The following is a 15,986-nucleotide window of genomic DNA, read 5'->3' on the forward strand; positions in this document are numbered from 1 at the left end:
AAGGTTATAGGGATATATTTATTACTCACACAGTTCTCAAAAGCAACATAATCTCTCATTTCTTTTCTAATTCTTTTAATAAAGTATCTCCATATTTTTAAGAATACACAAATCATAAAATGATTCTTGACCAACTTTATAGCATCAACTATGTTAAAAAATTTTTAATTAAAGTTAAATCTGAACCTAAGTTTCACACAACATGGACCAAATGATCCACAAAAGCTTAAATCTTTAGGACCTGAATGAAGATTAGTCTTCATGAGACTATCTAAACACTTAAATTTTAAGTTAATAAATATTTTGATATAGGCTATTCATAAATGTCATTTACATTGTATAATATTAAATTTTACTTACTTAACACCATATCTGTCTCTAAACATAATATGGTCCCTAAATGTGCGGTTGACATCAAGGTCTATTTGTCTGATATCAGGTGAACAACCACGTGCTTTGTGTTTTAATTTCTGAAAAGAAAAGGAAAACCACATTTTTATGGAAATTAGTTGTCAAAAAGCCTATGACAAATAGTAAAATAATTCTCATTTAAAAAGTTCTTTTGGATCTCTCTTTGGGTGATGGGTATGCAATGGAACTAAATGACAAGATAACCTGGAAATGTTTTCTTTGAATATATGTACCCTGATTTATTGATGTCACCCCATTAAAATAAAAATTTATTTATAAAAAAAAATTAAAACAAAATAAAATAAAAAAATAAATTAAAAAATAAATAAATAAGTTCTTTTGGTTTAGGAAAATCATTCTCATGGTTCAAACATGAAAACAACACAAGAAGATGCAATGAGAAGTTTCTCACTTGTGCCCCGCCTCTCTTGCGCACGTCCTTCCCCTTTCCCATCACCTCTCTTCCTCCTAGCCTATTAATAGAGGAAGATGATAACTTTGGAAGAGAACTTTTTAGAGTCGGCATTGATAGGTCTATATAAAAGCTCTTCACAGCTGAGCCACGCAGTCCACTATATTACTTTTCAACACAATATTCTTGTTTTCCTTGGAGCTGATCATTCCATTATTGCTTGATTTGCTCTTTTTCTACACCATAAAAACACGTTAGAGATGCATAAATCTCTTCTGGTGGTGTTCGAATAGAAGGGGTATTCTCCCAATTTCAACTTATTTCAGACAGCTCTCCCAGAGCTTTTTGACCTGCTCTGGTTGGGGCTGCCGCACCTTGGGGTCTCCCTACCCCGTCTGTGAGGCCTCCCTCGGCTGGGTCCTCTGTTTTCTGCATGCCACATCTTCTTTCCCGGTCAACTCCCTAGTTCTGGAAGAGCACATTCTTCATTAGCTCCTGTGAAAGGGTGTGTGGAAGATACATTTTTTGAAACTTTAAATGTTCTGGTAGCTTCCTTCTCTCTTAACTATTTGGCTATTTTGAATTGTAAGTTGGAAAATATTTTTGCTCAACATTGTCTTCTAATTTCCAGTGTTGCCATTTAATTCATGTTTCCTTATGTGAAGCCTGTTTTTTTCTCTATAGAAGCTTAGAGGAGTTTCTTTCTCCATGTCTGAAACTTCACATTTCTCGGCTTGGCTTGGGTCTATTTTAATCCACAGGGTTGGTCACTTCATGGATCTTTTCAATCTTAAAAACTCTTACAGATCTCAGTTTTGAAAATTTTCTTCAGTAACTCCTTTGTTGCCTTCTCCAGCCTCCCCTCCCACGTCCCATTTCTCTCTTTCTGGAACTCGTATTATTAAGTGTGAGATCTCTGGGGCTGTGATTAAATTTTCTTTTATTTTCTCTATATTATTTTCCATCTCTTTTGACTTTATAACCTACTTTCTAGAAAATTCCTTCAAGTGATATTTTCAAACCCTCCTCTAGGATCTTTCATTTCTATTATCATCTTTATATTCATAAACTCTTTGTTGTTCTCAAATGTTCCTTTTTATAGCACCCTATACTTGTTTTATGGATGCAATGCCTATTTTTAACCCTCTGAAGATATTAAGAGAGAATTTTCAAAGTTTTCTCCTTGTGCTATAGTCTGTTTCTTACAAGTTGCTTTTCTCCACTTGTTCTCAGTTGCCTTTCATATTAGCTACTTTCCTCAAATGAACAGTGATACTTTGTTGTCTGCTTAATTTAAAAGTAGGAGACTAAAAGCTGGTGGAAAGGGGATTCCAGAGGTGTGGATTCACAACTGCATCTTCACCAGCTGGGCAGCTTCACTGGGGTTTCCCTTAAGTCGGCATCTTTGGTTTTCTTTTCTCAAGCTAGTCAGGTTACTCAGAAAAGGCTCTTCTGAAAAAAAAAAAAAAGAAAGAAAGAAAAGGCTCTTCTGATCTCCTGTCAGAGACAAGTGCCCAGCTGCTGAAGTTCTAAGAGCTGAGTGGAGGGAAAGGCTGCAATGCCCCAAATGCAGGATATTCATTCCTCTGTGCTTTCATTCCAGCAGCCCACCCTCAGCAGCATCTGTGTTCTCTCCAGCCCAGAGGCCCTCTATTTTACCTTCTCCAAATAGTAAATTGCCAAACTGCCAAGGATGGGGAAGGACTTAAGGGCTCTAACTGCTTCTGCAACAGTTTTAACCACTTCTACAGGTTTTAGCTTCACGTCCTCTTCCAAAGGGACCTGGAATTGGCATTTCAAAGACTTTTGGACAGTGTGAGATATAAATCAGGTGTTTCTCCAATTTCTCACTGTTCGCCTACCATTAGTTTTCTTGGGTTCGCTAAAATTACTAAGTTTTGTCTGAATTCTGATTTCCAAAAATTGGCAGTTGTTATCTCTTCTATTTTTTCTTCCTTGTGAGTTTGCCTTTATAACTCTTCCTGCATTCTCTGCTGTCAAGTTAGTGGCATTTCATAATTTAGAGGCTCTAAAGAGTATGTTTAATCATCCATGTTTAACCAGATTGGAGATTAAAATGTATATAATTCATACTCCCATGCTTATGTATCTAAATGCATATGTTATATTGACCCATTTACCATCTGCTGGTAATATGTATTTCTACTAAAATAATCCAAAACACACATATATAAGGATAACTGTTAATTCCTGACTTAAGCTAAGTGAAAAGAAGAGAGCTATCTTGGACAGGTGCATGTTAAGTGTTTTGCATGTGTAGTTTTGTATTTTGAGGTATACCTCAGAGAAGATCAGCTTCTATAGCTTTTTAAAACATAAAAGGTAATCATAGTATACTTCAGAGCTCCAAAGACAGAGGAAGATCCTTATAGCATTATATTGGAATCATATGACCACTAAAATATTATTGTTGCTAGTTCTGATATAACTCGGTCCAGAAGACATTACAAAAATTTAGCTTTAAAAATAATAAACTTTATATATTCTTTAAATATCTGCAGAAAAGTGGGTAAGTAAACAGGTTCAACTGTTACTCTATATGTTTATTGGTAGACTGTAACAACTCGAAACGCAGAAAATGTTTGACATAACATGGTAAAATAGAACTTAAAATAAAATTTAGTTGAAAGGGAGAAAAATACCCAAACATATCTGTAATATTAGCTTCTCTAGAAGAAGAAAGTCCAACATAACAACAACAACAAAACACTTCATGATAGAAACAAAGCCCAGTTGAGTCAGTTATAAAAATAATGGTCAGAAAGGTTATTTAGGCCCTAGAATGTTTACCAGTTAATGTGCAGAATATAAGAAATTGAGCATTTTTCTCATTTTAATGAAACATAGCAGCTTCTGTAGTTATCTCTGAGACTGGGTGGGTTGTGATCCGCAGCGTCACAATAATAGAAGAATAAACATCTTATTTAGAAGAAATAGGATCTAATGAAATAGGATCTAATGAACCTATAAACTAAGGACAGAAGTACTGTGGAAAGCATTTAGATGAAAAATCAGCAGTGTGGGTTTGGTATACAAGTTTATTAAGCCCCACTAAGGCTGTAGATGAGGCTGTTAACCACTATGGGCTGAACCTCTACCATCTGCAGGATATATCACTAGCCCCAAATAAGACATATAATGTTGAGATACAATTAAAAGAAGAACAGATGAGAACATCAGGTCAGGAGCCCGGACAATCTTAATGATCTGAAAAAACTTTAATAGATTAAGATAGTTTTATTTCTACTAAATTTCCAAACAGAGGAGAATAGTTTATATCTCTTTTGCAAAGGAAGAGGAAGAAAGACTGACCAGAAAAATAAGACTTGGTTAAATAATGATGAAAGAGAAAACTCAGAGTTAAAATAATGTTTATGATAGTGTTGAAAATTATAAGCTTGTAAGTTTTTTTGAACAAGTAATTTCTCTTGTTGCTGTTACTGTATGATTGGTTTTTACTAAATGGTTCTCTCCTATTAACCAGTCACTGAGAAAATCTTATTCTATGTAGAAAAGGTCTAACATATAATTTAAAATCACAGTTATAATATTAGCATCTATACTGGATTGAATAGTTTCTCTCTAAAATTCATGTTTAACTAGAACCGATGAATATGACCTGATTTGGAAATAGGGTCTTTGCAGATGTAATCAAACTAAGATGAGATCATTCTGGATTAGGATAGACCCTACATCCAATGATGGGTATCCTTATAAGGAGAGACACAGAGACACAAACAGAGAAGAAGGCCATGTGAAGATGAAGGCAGAAATTAGAGTGATGCCGATGCAAGTCAAGGAATAGCAAGACTGCTGGCAAACACCAGAATCTAGGAGGAACCAAGAAAGGATTCTTCCCTAGAGCTTGAGAGAGAGTAGGGTCCTGCTGACACTTAACTTCAGACCGTACCCTCCACAATTGTGAGAAAATATATTTCCATTGTTTAAGCCACTCAGTTTGTGGTACTTGGTTATGTCAGCCCAAGGAAATGACTACAGCATGCTAAATAAAACTAATTTACTTCTTTTATTAAACAAATATTTACTGAGCACATATCACATGATAGGTATACTTAGGAGGTGCTGGGGTTAGATTTTTTTCCCTTTTTTAAAACTGAATTTATTGGGAGGATATTGGTTAATAAAATTATATAGGTTTCAGGTGTACAATTCTATAACACATCATCTGTACACTGTGTTGTGTGTTCACCACACCAAGGCTGGGGTTAGAGTTTATATATGTTCTCTCAGACATAATTTTCAACACTGGCTGTACAACTATGACACTAAAGGCAAATATTTAATAACAATCTAAAATGATTTGAAATTCTAAACTTATGATACATAAACTTATAGTCTGCATAGGGTTCAATCAGCTAATTTAAAAACCTTACACAAAATAAGTAATTATTTAAATTAATCAGCATTTATAACCTTTTCTTGATGAAATTTTATGTATATTAAAAAGAAAATATAAAAGGGGCATTCCAAAGCCCTTTTTACAATTGAAATTGGTTTAAATTATAATTTCTTTTTCCATTTATTCTAATTTATTCTATTTCTAGACGTTTCCTGGGGAACATATTTTAAACTGATTTTTAGATATAAGTTCTTACTCCTTTCGAAGACTGACATAAAATTTAGGTTTTGAAGGGATATAGCTGAGATGACAAAGAAATAAATCTAATGCATTAAGTAATTTAAAGAGCACATTATTGATTACTGAGTCACAGTTTAACTTTTTATTAATAAATAATAAAACCTAGAGATACCCTAATAATCTTCAGGAAAAGTTTTTCTTCTTCATACTTGAAAGAAAACAGTCAGTAATACAGGCAGTTGCTGGATAAACTGAATTCTACTATTATTTTTCCATAACTCTAAAGGTGATATTGTAAATCTCTTTATTAATACGTACTACACTGCAAACAAACAGCTACAATCATGTCATAGTCAATTTTTCTTATGGATATGGCCCAACATTGACTGATTGTTTCACGTATTTGAAAAGTACTTGAGGTCCTGGCCAGTTGGCCCAGTGGCAGAGCATCACCTAGCGTGTTGATGTCCTGGGTTCAATTCTGATCAGGGCACACAGGAGAAGTGACCATCTGCTTCTCTACCCCTCCCCATCTCTGCCTTCTCTCTCTCTCTCTCTTTCCCTCCCGCAGCCATGGCTAAATTGGACCAAACACATCAGCCCTGGGCTCTGAGAATGGCTCCTTGGAGCCGCAGCCTCAAGCACTAAAAATAGCCAGGTTACACGCATGGCCCCTGATGGGCAGAGCATTGGCCTCAGATGGGGGTTGCCAGGTGGATCCCAGTCAGGGCACATGCAGGAGTCTGTCTATCTCCCCTCCTTTCACTTGGAAAAGAAGAAAGAAAAAAAAAGAAAGAAAGAAAAAGAAGACCACTTGATACTGATTGATACAGAAAATATTTCACTGAATTATTTTGTTTGAAATTTAGGAAGTAGATTGCAATAAACAAAACAATCAAGAAAACAGGTAATAGGCCTATAAAACCCAATGTAATATCATTTTAATGTAATTTCAAATGATGATATGAATATCTTACATCACCTTGAATTCTAAAAGAAATAGATTTTACTTTTGAATTTCAAAATACGAGGTTGGTTTCAGATACTCACACTATAAAGGTCCCTGGTTTCTTCTTTCATTTTAGGGATCTCAAGAAGCAGAGCCCAGACTTCACCTCTGAGCTGCAGTGGGATCCCTTTGTAAATTCTCCTATGAAACTTTTTAAAAGAAACATAAATTGAAATTACAAACTGACCAAAGCTCAAACTGCTACCTTAAATCAAATAATTAATATATGTTAGTCTTTCATTTTCAAAGTATCCATGATAATTAATGACGCATTTTAACATGGCACATGTGGCTCCTACCATCTCTACTTTTCAGTTCTTAACAGGGAGACACATATGCAAAAAGGAAGAAAATAAACAAGAAAAACATTAAATATGCCTAGCACATTAGTGTTTTCCTATCATTCATTATAAGGTGTTCCCTAAATGGCATGAAAGTATAATCAGTGCTTTTTTCAAAGTTGTGAACATCTGATTTACAAATTCCCTGTTGATATAATTAACCAGTTACACACTTTCTTCCTTTTAATCCATATACCTAAGAGGCTCCAAATAGCAAAAAGGTTGCCTGTGCCCAAAGTGTCTTCATGGAGGACAGAGAGTGCTGTTAACCCCCAGTCTCTTTGCCACCACCTGCTCACTTCCACTACAGGTCTCTAGAACACAGCATGCTCCTATCTCATAGCCTCAGTTAACTCTACCCACAATCTTCACTCCCCTCCTCCCCACACACTCTCCCTCTTCTCTTTTCACTTCTTAATAATTTCTTCAGGAAAACCTTTGTTCTTTCCTTAATGACAACAATCCTATCTGATCAGACAAAAATAGTGATAAATTTCCATCAAAAAGGAATACCATCATTTTTTAATGAAATTATCCATAAAATATCAGTATCAACTCTTTTTCTTTCTACAAGATCATAAAATGTATTTTTTATTTTTTAACTGAACTTATTGTGGTACAGGTTTCACATGTACAACTCAACAGTAGAGATCTGCATACTGCATCATGCACCCACCGTCCCAAGCAGTCTCTCCCCATCCCCATTTTCTCCACTTTGCCCATCTTCGCCTACCTCACCCCCTTTCCCTCTGGCTAACACCACATTGTTGTCTGTGTCTATGTGTCATATAAATAATCATCAACTCTCTGGTTACTTGAAAGTATACTGCTAATCCATAAGAATCTTAAGACTTGATATACTTCTCCATCTTGTAATTATATCTTTTTCCTCAAAGCTAATTACTCAAAATAACATACAAACCTATTATAGTCATTATAAAGTTTGCATAATAAAACTTGGAAACTTATAAGCAGATGTGAAAATGATTAAACAAATTATGGCAGAAACCTTAAGGAGTGAGGTAAGGATAGATGCATAATTACCTTTATGAATCACAATAAGATATTTAAACAGTATGGCTAAGAAAATAAGAAGCAAGTTCTAATAACTGAATTGTTGGTGAACTATGAGTGAATAAGAAAACCTTTACCTTCTACCACGACACACTTCTTAGATTTTTAAAAACTAATGCTTCAGTAACCCAGACCTAATGTAGCATAAGAAACTCTGATTATACGGTTTAAAATGAATGATGCTGTAGAGCAGTGGTCCCCAAGCCCCAGGGCCACGGATCGGTATCAGTCCGCAGAGAAAGAATAAATAACTTATATTATTTCCGTTTTATTTATATTTAAGTCTGAACGATGTTTTATTTTTTAAAAATGACCAGATTCCCTCTGTTACATCCGTCTAAGACTCACTCTTGACGCTTGTCTCGGTCACGTGATACATTTATCCATCCCACCCTAAAGGCCGGTCCATGAAAATATTTTCTGACATTAAACCGGTCCATGGCCCAAAAAAGGTTGGGGATCACTGCTATAGAGCAACATTTGCTGCAAAAAAAGTGAATATTGTAAAATCAATTAAATTAAATAATCACTTGTCTCAAATTAAGAATTTCAGCAGATAGTGACTAAAAGCATAGAAGTTTTAACGCACACAGCAGCTCTAACTGTAAGAATATATACAGGAAGGCTCTGAGTAAACTAGGCTCTGCTATTTGTAACCTTTACCATGTACTAAACATTTACCACCATTAATTACAAACTGAATGTAGCATAAGTAAATAAATAAAAAAATAAAAGCAAGTGATTTACTTTCCTAAAGAAAGTTTCTCATCTGTAATCACCTCAAAATCAAAATAAACTGTACTTTTAAAAGATATATCACCCATTAAAAGTTACTTAAATTATCTCCTAAATTTCTAGAGTGAAAATACTACACTGTATGCATCTGATATAAGTATCAAAGTGTGGATATTATAGCAAAGGTGAAAAGTGAAATTTTAATAGTCCAACAGAATAAGATGGCAGGTAAGCAGATTGACTTTAATAGACTTGAACCTCTATTAAAAGATGTTTTTCCAATGTGTAAGCAAAGAGCTCTGACATGTAGTTCTTAAACAATATTACTTGAAAAGATTCTTGACATTTTATTGCTATCATTGCTGCATTCAACAATTGTACATAAATTATCATCCACTATGTATCCTACAGTTTAATTGAAATTTGGGGGGGGGACATCAAATCACCATGATAAATTAGGAAGAAAAAAAATAAATTTCTGGTAAAAATAAAAAACTAATGATCCCTGTGCTCCTCTAGGGCCAGCATGAAAAATTTAGGTACATATGGAAAAGGTTGAAAAAGAAACACTGGTACATTATCACTATCATAATCAATAAATAAAATTAACTTTTACTTAGCATTTATTTTATTATTATTATTTTTTTTTGTATTTTTCTGAAGCTGGAAATGGGGAGAGACAGTCAGACAGACTCCCGCATGCGCCCAACCGGGATCCACCCGGCACGCCCACCAGGGGCGAGGCTCTACCCACCAGGGGGTGATGCTCTGCCCCTGGGGGCGGGGGTCGCTCTGCCACGACCAGAGCCACTCTAGCGCCTGGGGCAGAGGCCAAGGAGCCATCCCCAGCGCCCGGGCCATCTTTGCTCCAATGGAGCCTTGGCTGCGGGAGGGGAAGAGAGAAACAGAGAGGAAGGAGGGGGTGGGGGTGGAGAAGCAGATGGGCACTTCTCCTATGTGCCCTGGCCGGAAATCGAACCCGGGTCCCCCGCACGCCAGGCCGACGCTCTACCGCTGAGCCAACCGGCCAGGGCCTACTTAGCATTTATTATGTCCAGAAAACTAAGTTATTTACAGATATTTATCTCATTTAATCATATTGACACCTCTATGTTATCTCAATTTTATAAATATTGAAAGTAAATCACAAAGAAGTTAAATAACTTGTTCAACAGCACACATAAAATGTTTTAGTAAAAAAATACTGACTTTACATTTTATAAAAAACAAAGGCTATCTTTCAAGACTGGGTACATGTAGTATCCATTTTTCTGCTCAACTGGGCTTACTAAAATACATGGAACAGGATAATATTAAGGACATCCAAAAGCAAAAAGCATTAAAATAATAATAAAACTGTACCTAAAACTTATAAGGAATATAAAGGTTCAATCTAGAATTCAAGCTGTGAGAGGTAATGAAATGAAACATACAAAAGGTCATATCCAGATGAAAAGAATATACAGAGAACAGACTAACAGCTATTAGAAGGGGTTTGGAGAACTGGGTAAAAAAAGTGAAAGGATTAAGCAAAAACAAACAAAAACACCAAACTCACTGACACAGACAATGCTATGCTGATTACCAGAGGGGAAGGGAAATGGAGGAGGCAGAAGAAGGTAAAGGGGTGGGGAATAAATGGTAACTGAAGGAGCCTTGACTTGGGGTGGTGACTAAACAACACAATATACAGATGATGTATTATAGAATGGACACCTGAAACCTGTATCAATTTTACCCCAATAAATTCAATAAAAATTATAAAACAAAAAAAATACATTATGAGACCCTGGACCCTAAAATAAGAATTTTGAACTGTTTATTGTTTTTCAAATACTTGTACTGTGATATGACAGACTGACTTATGGTTACATCTTTCCTCACAAGTTTTCAACTAGCATAAAAATTTTGTAAAGCAAGAGTTGTAATAAAATTTGCTTATTCTCCAGAACAAGTTTCTCTGTTATGAATTTTTCAATGGACAAAGTAGTGACTCATATTTTCTGTAATAACTCAGGAAATCAAGATACAGAGATGTGGTTCACATAGATCAATGTATTCATCTTCTTACCCCTACTTCAGGGTATTTCTATCAGATTGTAGTACCTCATAGAGATGATTAAAGTAGCAGAATTTATCAGTAGAAGGTGATAGCTGATGCCCCAACTCATAAATGAATTATCATCACTCATTCATTCATTCTAAAAAGAAATTGTAATAACTGCCTGCTTTGCGGCCAACACATAGTAGGTACTATGGTTACAAATGTGAAAAACTGTGCTCCTTATAGTGTCGTGGGGAAGATAAGTATATAAGCAGACAATTAGAACATAAGCGGATAATCCTTTATAGCAGTGGTCCCCAACCTTTTTTGGGCCACAGACTGGTTTAATGTCAGAAAATATTTTCATGGACTGGCCTTTAGGGTAGGATGGATAAATGCACAAAATAAAATTATGCGACCGGAGTAAAAACTGTGGTATTTTTAAATATAATTGTTGAACTTATGAGACAAGCGTCAAGAGTGAGTCTTAGATGGATGTAACAGAGGGAATCTGGTCATTTTTAAAAAATAAAACATTGTTCAGACTTAAATATAAATAAAACGGAAATAATGTAAGTTATTTATTCTTTCTCTGCGGACCGGTACCAAATGGCCCACGGACCAGTACCAGTCCATGGCCCGGGGGTTGGGGACCACTGCTTTATAGTACAATAAAGCCTCATACACTAATTGCTATCAGAGCTGAGCATCCCACTCTGATGGAAGAAGCAGTGATTGAGATAGACTTCCCCAGAGGTGGGCAAGGGTTGTAAAAGGAGAATGATAGGCACTACACGGTCTAGATCTGCAGAAATAACGTCAGGGGGCAATTAGCCCTTACATAGTAGGACATGTGAGATTGCAAGGGAAACCAGAAAAAGTTTAAGGATAAAGGTGTTGGGGGTGAGGGCAGTGAATCTACTGTGGTGATCACTTTTTATTGCTCCAACACAGTGCCTCTCATTCTGAGACTGTGTTAGAGGTACTATAACAGAGGGAGGGAGAGATGACTTCTGCATGAATTAAGAAAGATTTTGTTCTGGCCCTGGCTGGTTGGCTCAGTGGTAGAGCGTCGGCCTGGCATGCAGGAGTCCCAGGTTTGATTCCCAGCCAGGGCACACAGGAGAAGTGTCCATCTGCTTCTCCACCCCCCCCCCTCTCCTTCCTCTCTGTCTCTCTCTTCTCCTCCTGCAGCCAAGGCTCCATTGGAGCAAAGTTGGCCCGGGCGCTGAGGATGGCTCTACGGCCTCTGCCTCAGGCGCTAGAATGGCTCTGGTTGCAACAGAGCAGTGCCCCGATGGGCGGAGCATCGCCCCCTGGTGGGCATGATGGGTAGATCCCGGTCAGGCGCATGCAGGAGTCTATCTGATTGCCTCCCCATTTCCAACTTCAGAAAAATACCAAAAAAAAAAGATTTTGTTCAGATAAGATGACAAGAAACTCAATACAGACGGATACAAAGGGATTTTCCAGGAGGGGGAAATGAAAGTGGGAATGAGAATGAGTCTAATGATGACATGGTAATAACAATGTTAATAACAAGAGAAATGCTAAAATTTCCTGATTATTTATTAGAAGCCAATATACCTGCTTGTAGGTCAATGATTTTCAACTATTTTCATCTCATGTGGCCAATAAACTAATTACTAAAAATTTATAGCACACCAAAAAATGTATTTTTTGATGATCTGACAAAAAAATAGTATAATTTTGATTAATTTACAAAAAAATAATAACAGTAATTAACTATGCTTTTTGCTTTAGAATGATCTTATAAAAAAAATCAGGTGCCTATATTTGTATGGTACCAAGAATTAACCAATCAGATGCAACCTTATTATGTGACATGACCAATAAGATACAACTCCATTATGTGACTTATATATTTATCATTCAAGACAGGGCATTCACACCAGATGGCTACTGTTGTGTTGGCTGTCGTCATTTCTTTATTTGACAATCTAGGGAAAAAGAAGTCAGTGCCCCTGACTAAGCAGTCAGGAATTAATTAAAAGTTTAAAAATTCTTGCAGCACACTGGCTGAAAATCGCTGTTCTAAATCAATTTATTTCTTGTAATATTATTACATTCCTAAAGAGGTAGGTACTATTTTCATTCTTGTTTTACAGATGAGAAAATTAAGATGTAGAAAGGTTAAATAAAGAGCTCAAAGTAATTCTAACAAACTGTGGAAAAACTGAAATTTAGTTAGTCTGACATCAGAGACCATGGTCTTAAAAACCATGATACAGGACCACTACATGTTGGATGTTAATAACATATCTTAATATTCCAACTTGAAAATTATTATCTTTAAAATTATGTTACAATTTTATAAATATATAAAATCTTTAAGAAAAAATAGAGCCTGAAATCTACCTCTGTTTTCAGTATCTTTGTTCACTTGCCAATAAAATCAAGCAGTCTACTTTAGTCACAGATACATTTAAAAATCCATCAACTAAAAACAAAACAAAACAAAAACAAAAACCAATTCCATTTACTCACCTAATACTGTCAATACCTCTTTCAAACCAGAGCTATTCTGAAACAGTGATTAGTGTGCCAGTCCACGTCATCATGGCTGCAAGAGGAGACTTGCCAGCCCCATAGTCTGCCTCAATTCTGTCAGACTTCCACAATCGCAGTGCACACCATAAAACACAAGTTCACTTTTGGAGCTGCTGATACTTCTTACTGCCTCCCTATTTTCTTTAATCATCCCTACTCCATTGGTTCCTTCATCTCTGCCTCCAAATAAACACCAGGCTCCTGAGGGGATCTAAAAAAGTTTTAAACCATCTGCAGGTCCTCCTGCCTCTGAATAACTGCGCTCTATTTCTCTCTGACCTCTTACTGACAAACCAAAAGGGGAAGCTAGCATAAAAGATAGTACAATCAATGAACCCTGAAGGCTGGACATAGGATCTCTTGCTTGTTACTAATCCGTATGACTTTGAAAATTTTATTTCTAAAGGTGGTGCCTCCATTTCCCATCAGTAAAATAAAATGTTTTCATATGAGTCCATTAGTTATTTGACCAACAAAGATCCATTTAATTATTTGATCAAGAAAAAAATATGTGTTTCTGTAATAGGTAACTGCTTTGATTCAGCTTAGACACAATTACATCATGACTAATAATAATGGACTCCACTTAACAGAAATAACTTCATTTACTAGACTGTATTTTTTAAAATACATACTATCGTACATAGGGGGCAGTCACTGTGAGAACACACAGCCAACACAAACAGCCTTAATGGAAACTTTTCCATCAAAGCTTGCATCCTAAAAATCCAGATATTCTCTAAGAAGGCTATATTTTTATTTCAAAATATTTCTATAAATTTTTTTGTATTACTACTATGTAAGTAAGGTCTGTGGAGAAAACATACCTGGCTCCTTTTGGAAGAGAAGAAAAACACATGCTACTTTTTTTACTTTGATGCAAATTAAAACTAGGTATGATTTGAAAGCATTGATTTTTTTAGAAAGTGCATCCTGTTTCACACCAAATTGGACCATATATATCATCCAATAATTCTAGCATTATGGCTATGGGAAGGTGCTTTAAAATTATACATCAAGGTAATAATTCTGTTAAAATCTAAGTGAACTAAATTAGCCAGAGTTGCTGTATAGAATAATAGCCTAGTAGAATTGTTCATTTTACCGAGGCTCACATACTTTCATAGATATATATGAACAAGACATAGACAAGAACATAAAACATACAGCTCTACAAATACTTTATTAGACTGAATGTGAGACTGATGCATAGGTACAGTGCCAAAATTTATCTTGTAGTTACCACTAGAGCAATCTTTCCACAGGGACAGAAGGTAAAGCATAGCTGCCAACTTCAGGTCAATCTGAGGGACAGCGAAATATTAAACAAGAGCATAGGCATTGTACCTAATGCTTTGCTTTGAACTGATTCCTCTTAAAAACATCTTCCAACCTAATACTAAAACACACATAATAAAATCATCAATGAACTCACTCCTAATGAAAATAAAGAGTTTAACAGATTTTAAATAAGGATATTTAAGATGCTCAAAAAGTAAAGTGACATTAGTATTTTGAGATACCCCAGGACAAAAAGATTTCCATGATTAAATAAGTTCCAAGTAACTTCAGGTCCCTCTTAAAAATTCCCACCACATGTTAAAATATGAAACTCTCAAAAGTTCTGTAGTAAAGAAACATTGCTGACCCTGGCTGGTTGGCTCAGTGGTAGAGCGTCGGCCCGGTGTGTGGAAGTCCCGGGTTCGATTCCCGGCCAGGGCACACAGGAGAAGCGCCTATCTGCTTCTCCACCCCTCCCCCTCTCCTTTCTGTCTCTCTTCCCCTCCCACAGCCAAGGCTCCACTGGAGCAAAGTTGGCCTGGGCACTGAGGATGGCTCCATGGCACTAGAACAGCTCTGCGGCAATGGAACATCGCCCCCTGGTGGGCATGCCGGGTGGAACCCTGTTGGGTGCATGCGGGAGTTTGTCTGCCTGCCTCCCCCAGCTTCTCACTTTGGAAAAATACAAAAAAAAAAAAAAAAAAAGAAAGGAAAAGAAACATTGCTTAGCTATGTTTAGCTCTGATTTTCCCAATTTTATTTAGCCAGAGAGCCTTTTTCTCAGGTAATAATGAGCAATACTCACTAAGAGTCAGGTACTATGTGGTTTACATGAATTAACATTTAATCCTCAGAACAACTCTGAGAGGTAGGTGCTATTATTATCCCCATTTTACAGATGAGCAAACTAAGTGAGAGACAGGTAAAATACCTTCTTCCAGGTCACACAGCTAGTAAAGTGGCAAAACTGGGGGTTCAACCCAGGATTGCCCAGCTCTAGAGTCTATTGCTAACTATTAGGCAAATACTGCTTCTATGTAATGCTCATTAGAATTTAAGGAATTGATATTTTTCCCTGGAATTCTTATTGGCAATACTAACGTACAACAATTATATCTATGCAAAATGGAAAAAATTAAGACAGAGAAAAGAGTGTGAGGAAACAGAAATCATCATAGTTGCCTCAGTTGTGTTTTGCTGTAGGACTATGGAAGATTTCCTTAAAAAACTTTTCATTGTCTAAACTTCCTTCAAAAAACGAATACCTGCAGGTAACATTTACTGAATGCTTGCTCTCTGAGAGGTGTGTGCTGAGTGCTGTGTGTGCATTAATCGTTCACTTTTCATCCCTTTGAAATAAGTATGATTATCTCTGTTTTACTGCGAAGAACTGTTTTGATGTCAGCCATTCTTCAAGCATGGTCAGTGAGGTCAAAGCTGTCTCATAATAATGCTAAAATGTGAGTTGCCTTTTTCACTATGTTGAT

General features: G+C 36.3%; 1 protein-coding gene across 2 annotated transcripts in view; it reads right to left on the bottom strand.

Moving 5' to 3' along the window:
* USP6NL (USP6 N-terminal like) overlaps positions 1-15,986 on the bottom strand; it is a 245,819-nt gene that overhangs the window by 33,524 nt on the left and 196,309 nt on the right. For both annotated transcript variants that reach the window (XM_066385003.1, XM_066385004.1), the window contains exons 7-8: positions 6,495-6,602; positions 361-470 (exon numbers count right to left, since the gene is read on the bottom strand). In XM_066385003.1, the coding sequence (XP_066241100.1) occupies positions 361-470; positions 6,495-6,602 (218 nt within the window). The remainder of the gene's footprint in view (positions 1-360; positions 471-6,494; positions 6,603-15,986) is intronic.

This window comes from Saccopteryx leptura, chromosome 5 (genome assembly GCF_036850995.1).
Source record: "Saccopteryx leptura isolate mSacLep1 chromosome 5, mSacLep1_pri_phased_curated, whole genome shotgun sequence".
Lineage (NCBI taxonomy): Eukaryota > Metazoa > Chordata > Mammalia > Chiroptera > Emballonuridae > Saccopteryx > Saccopteryx leptura.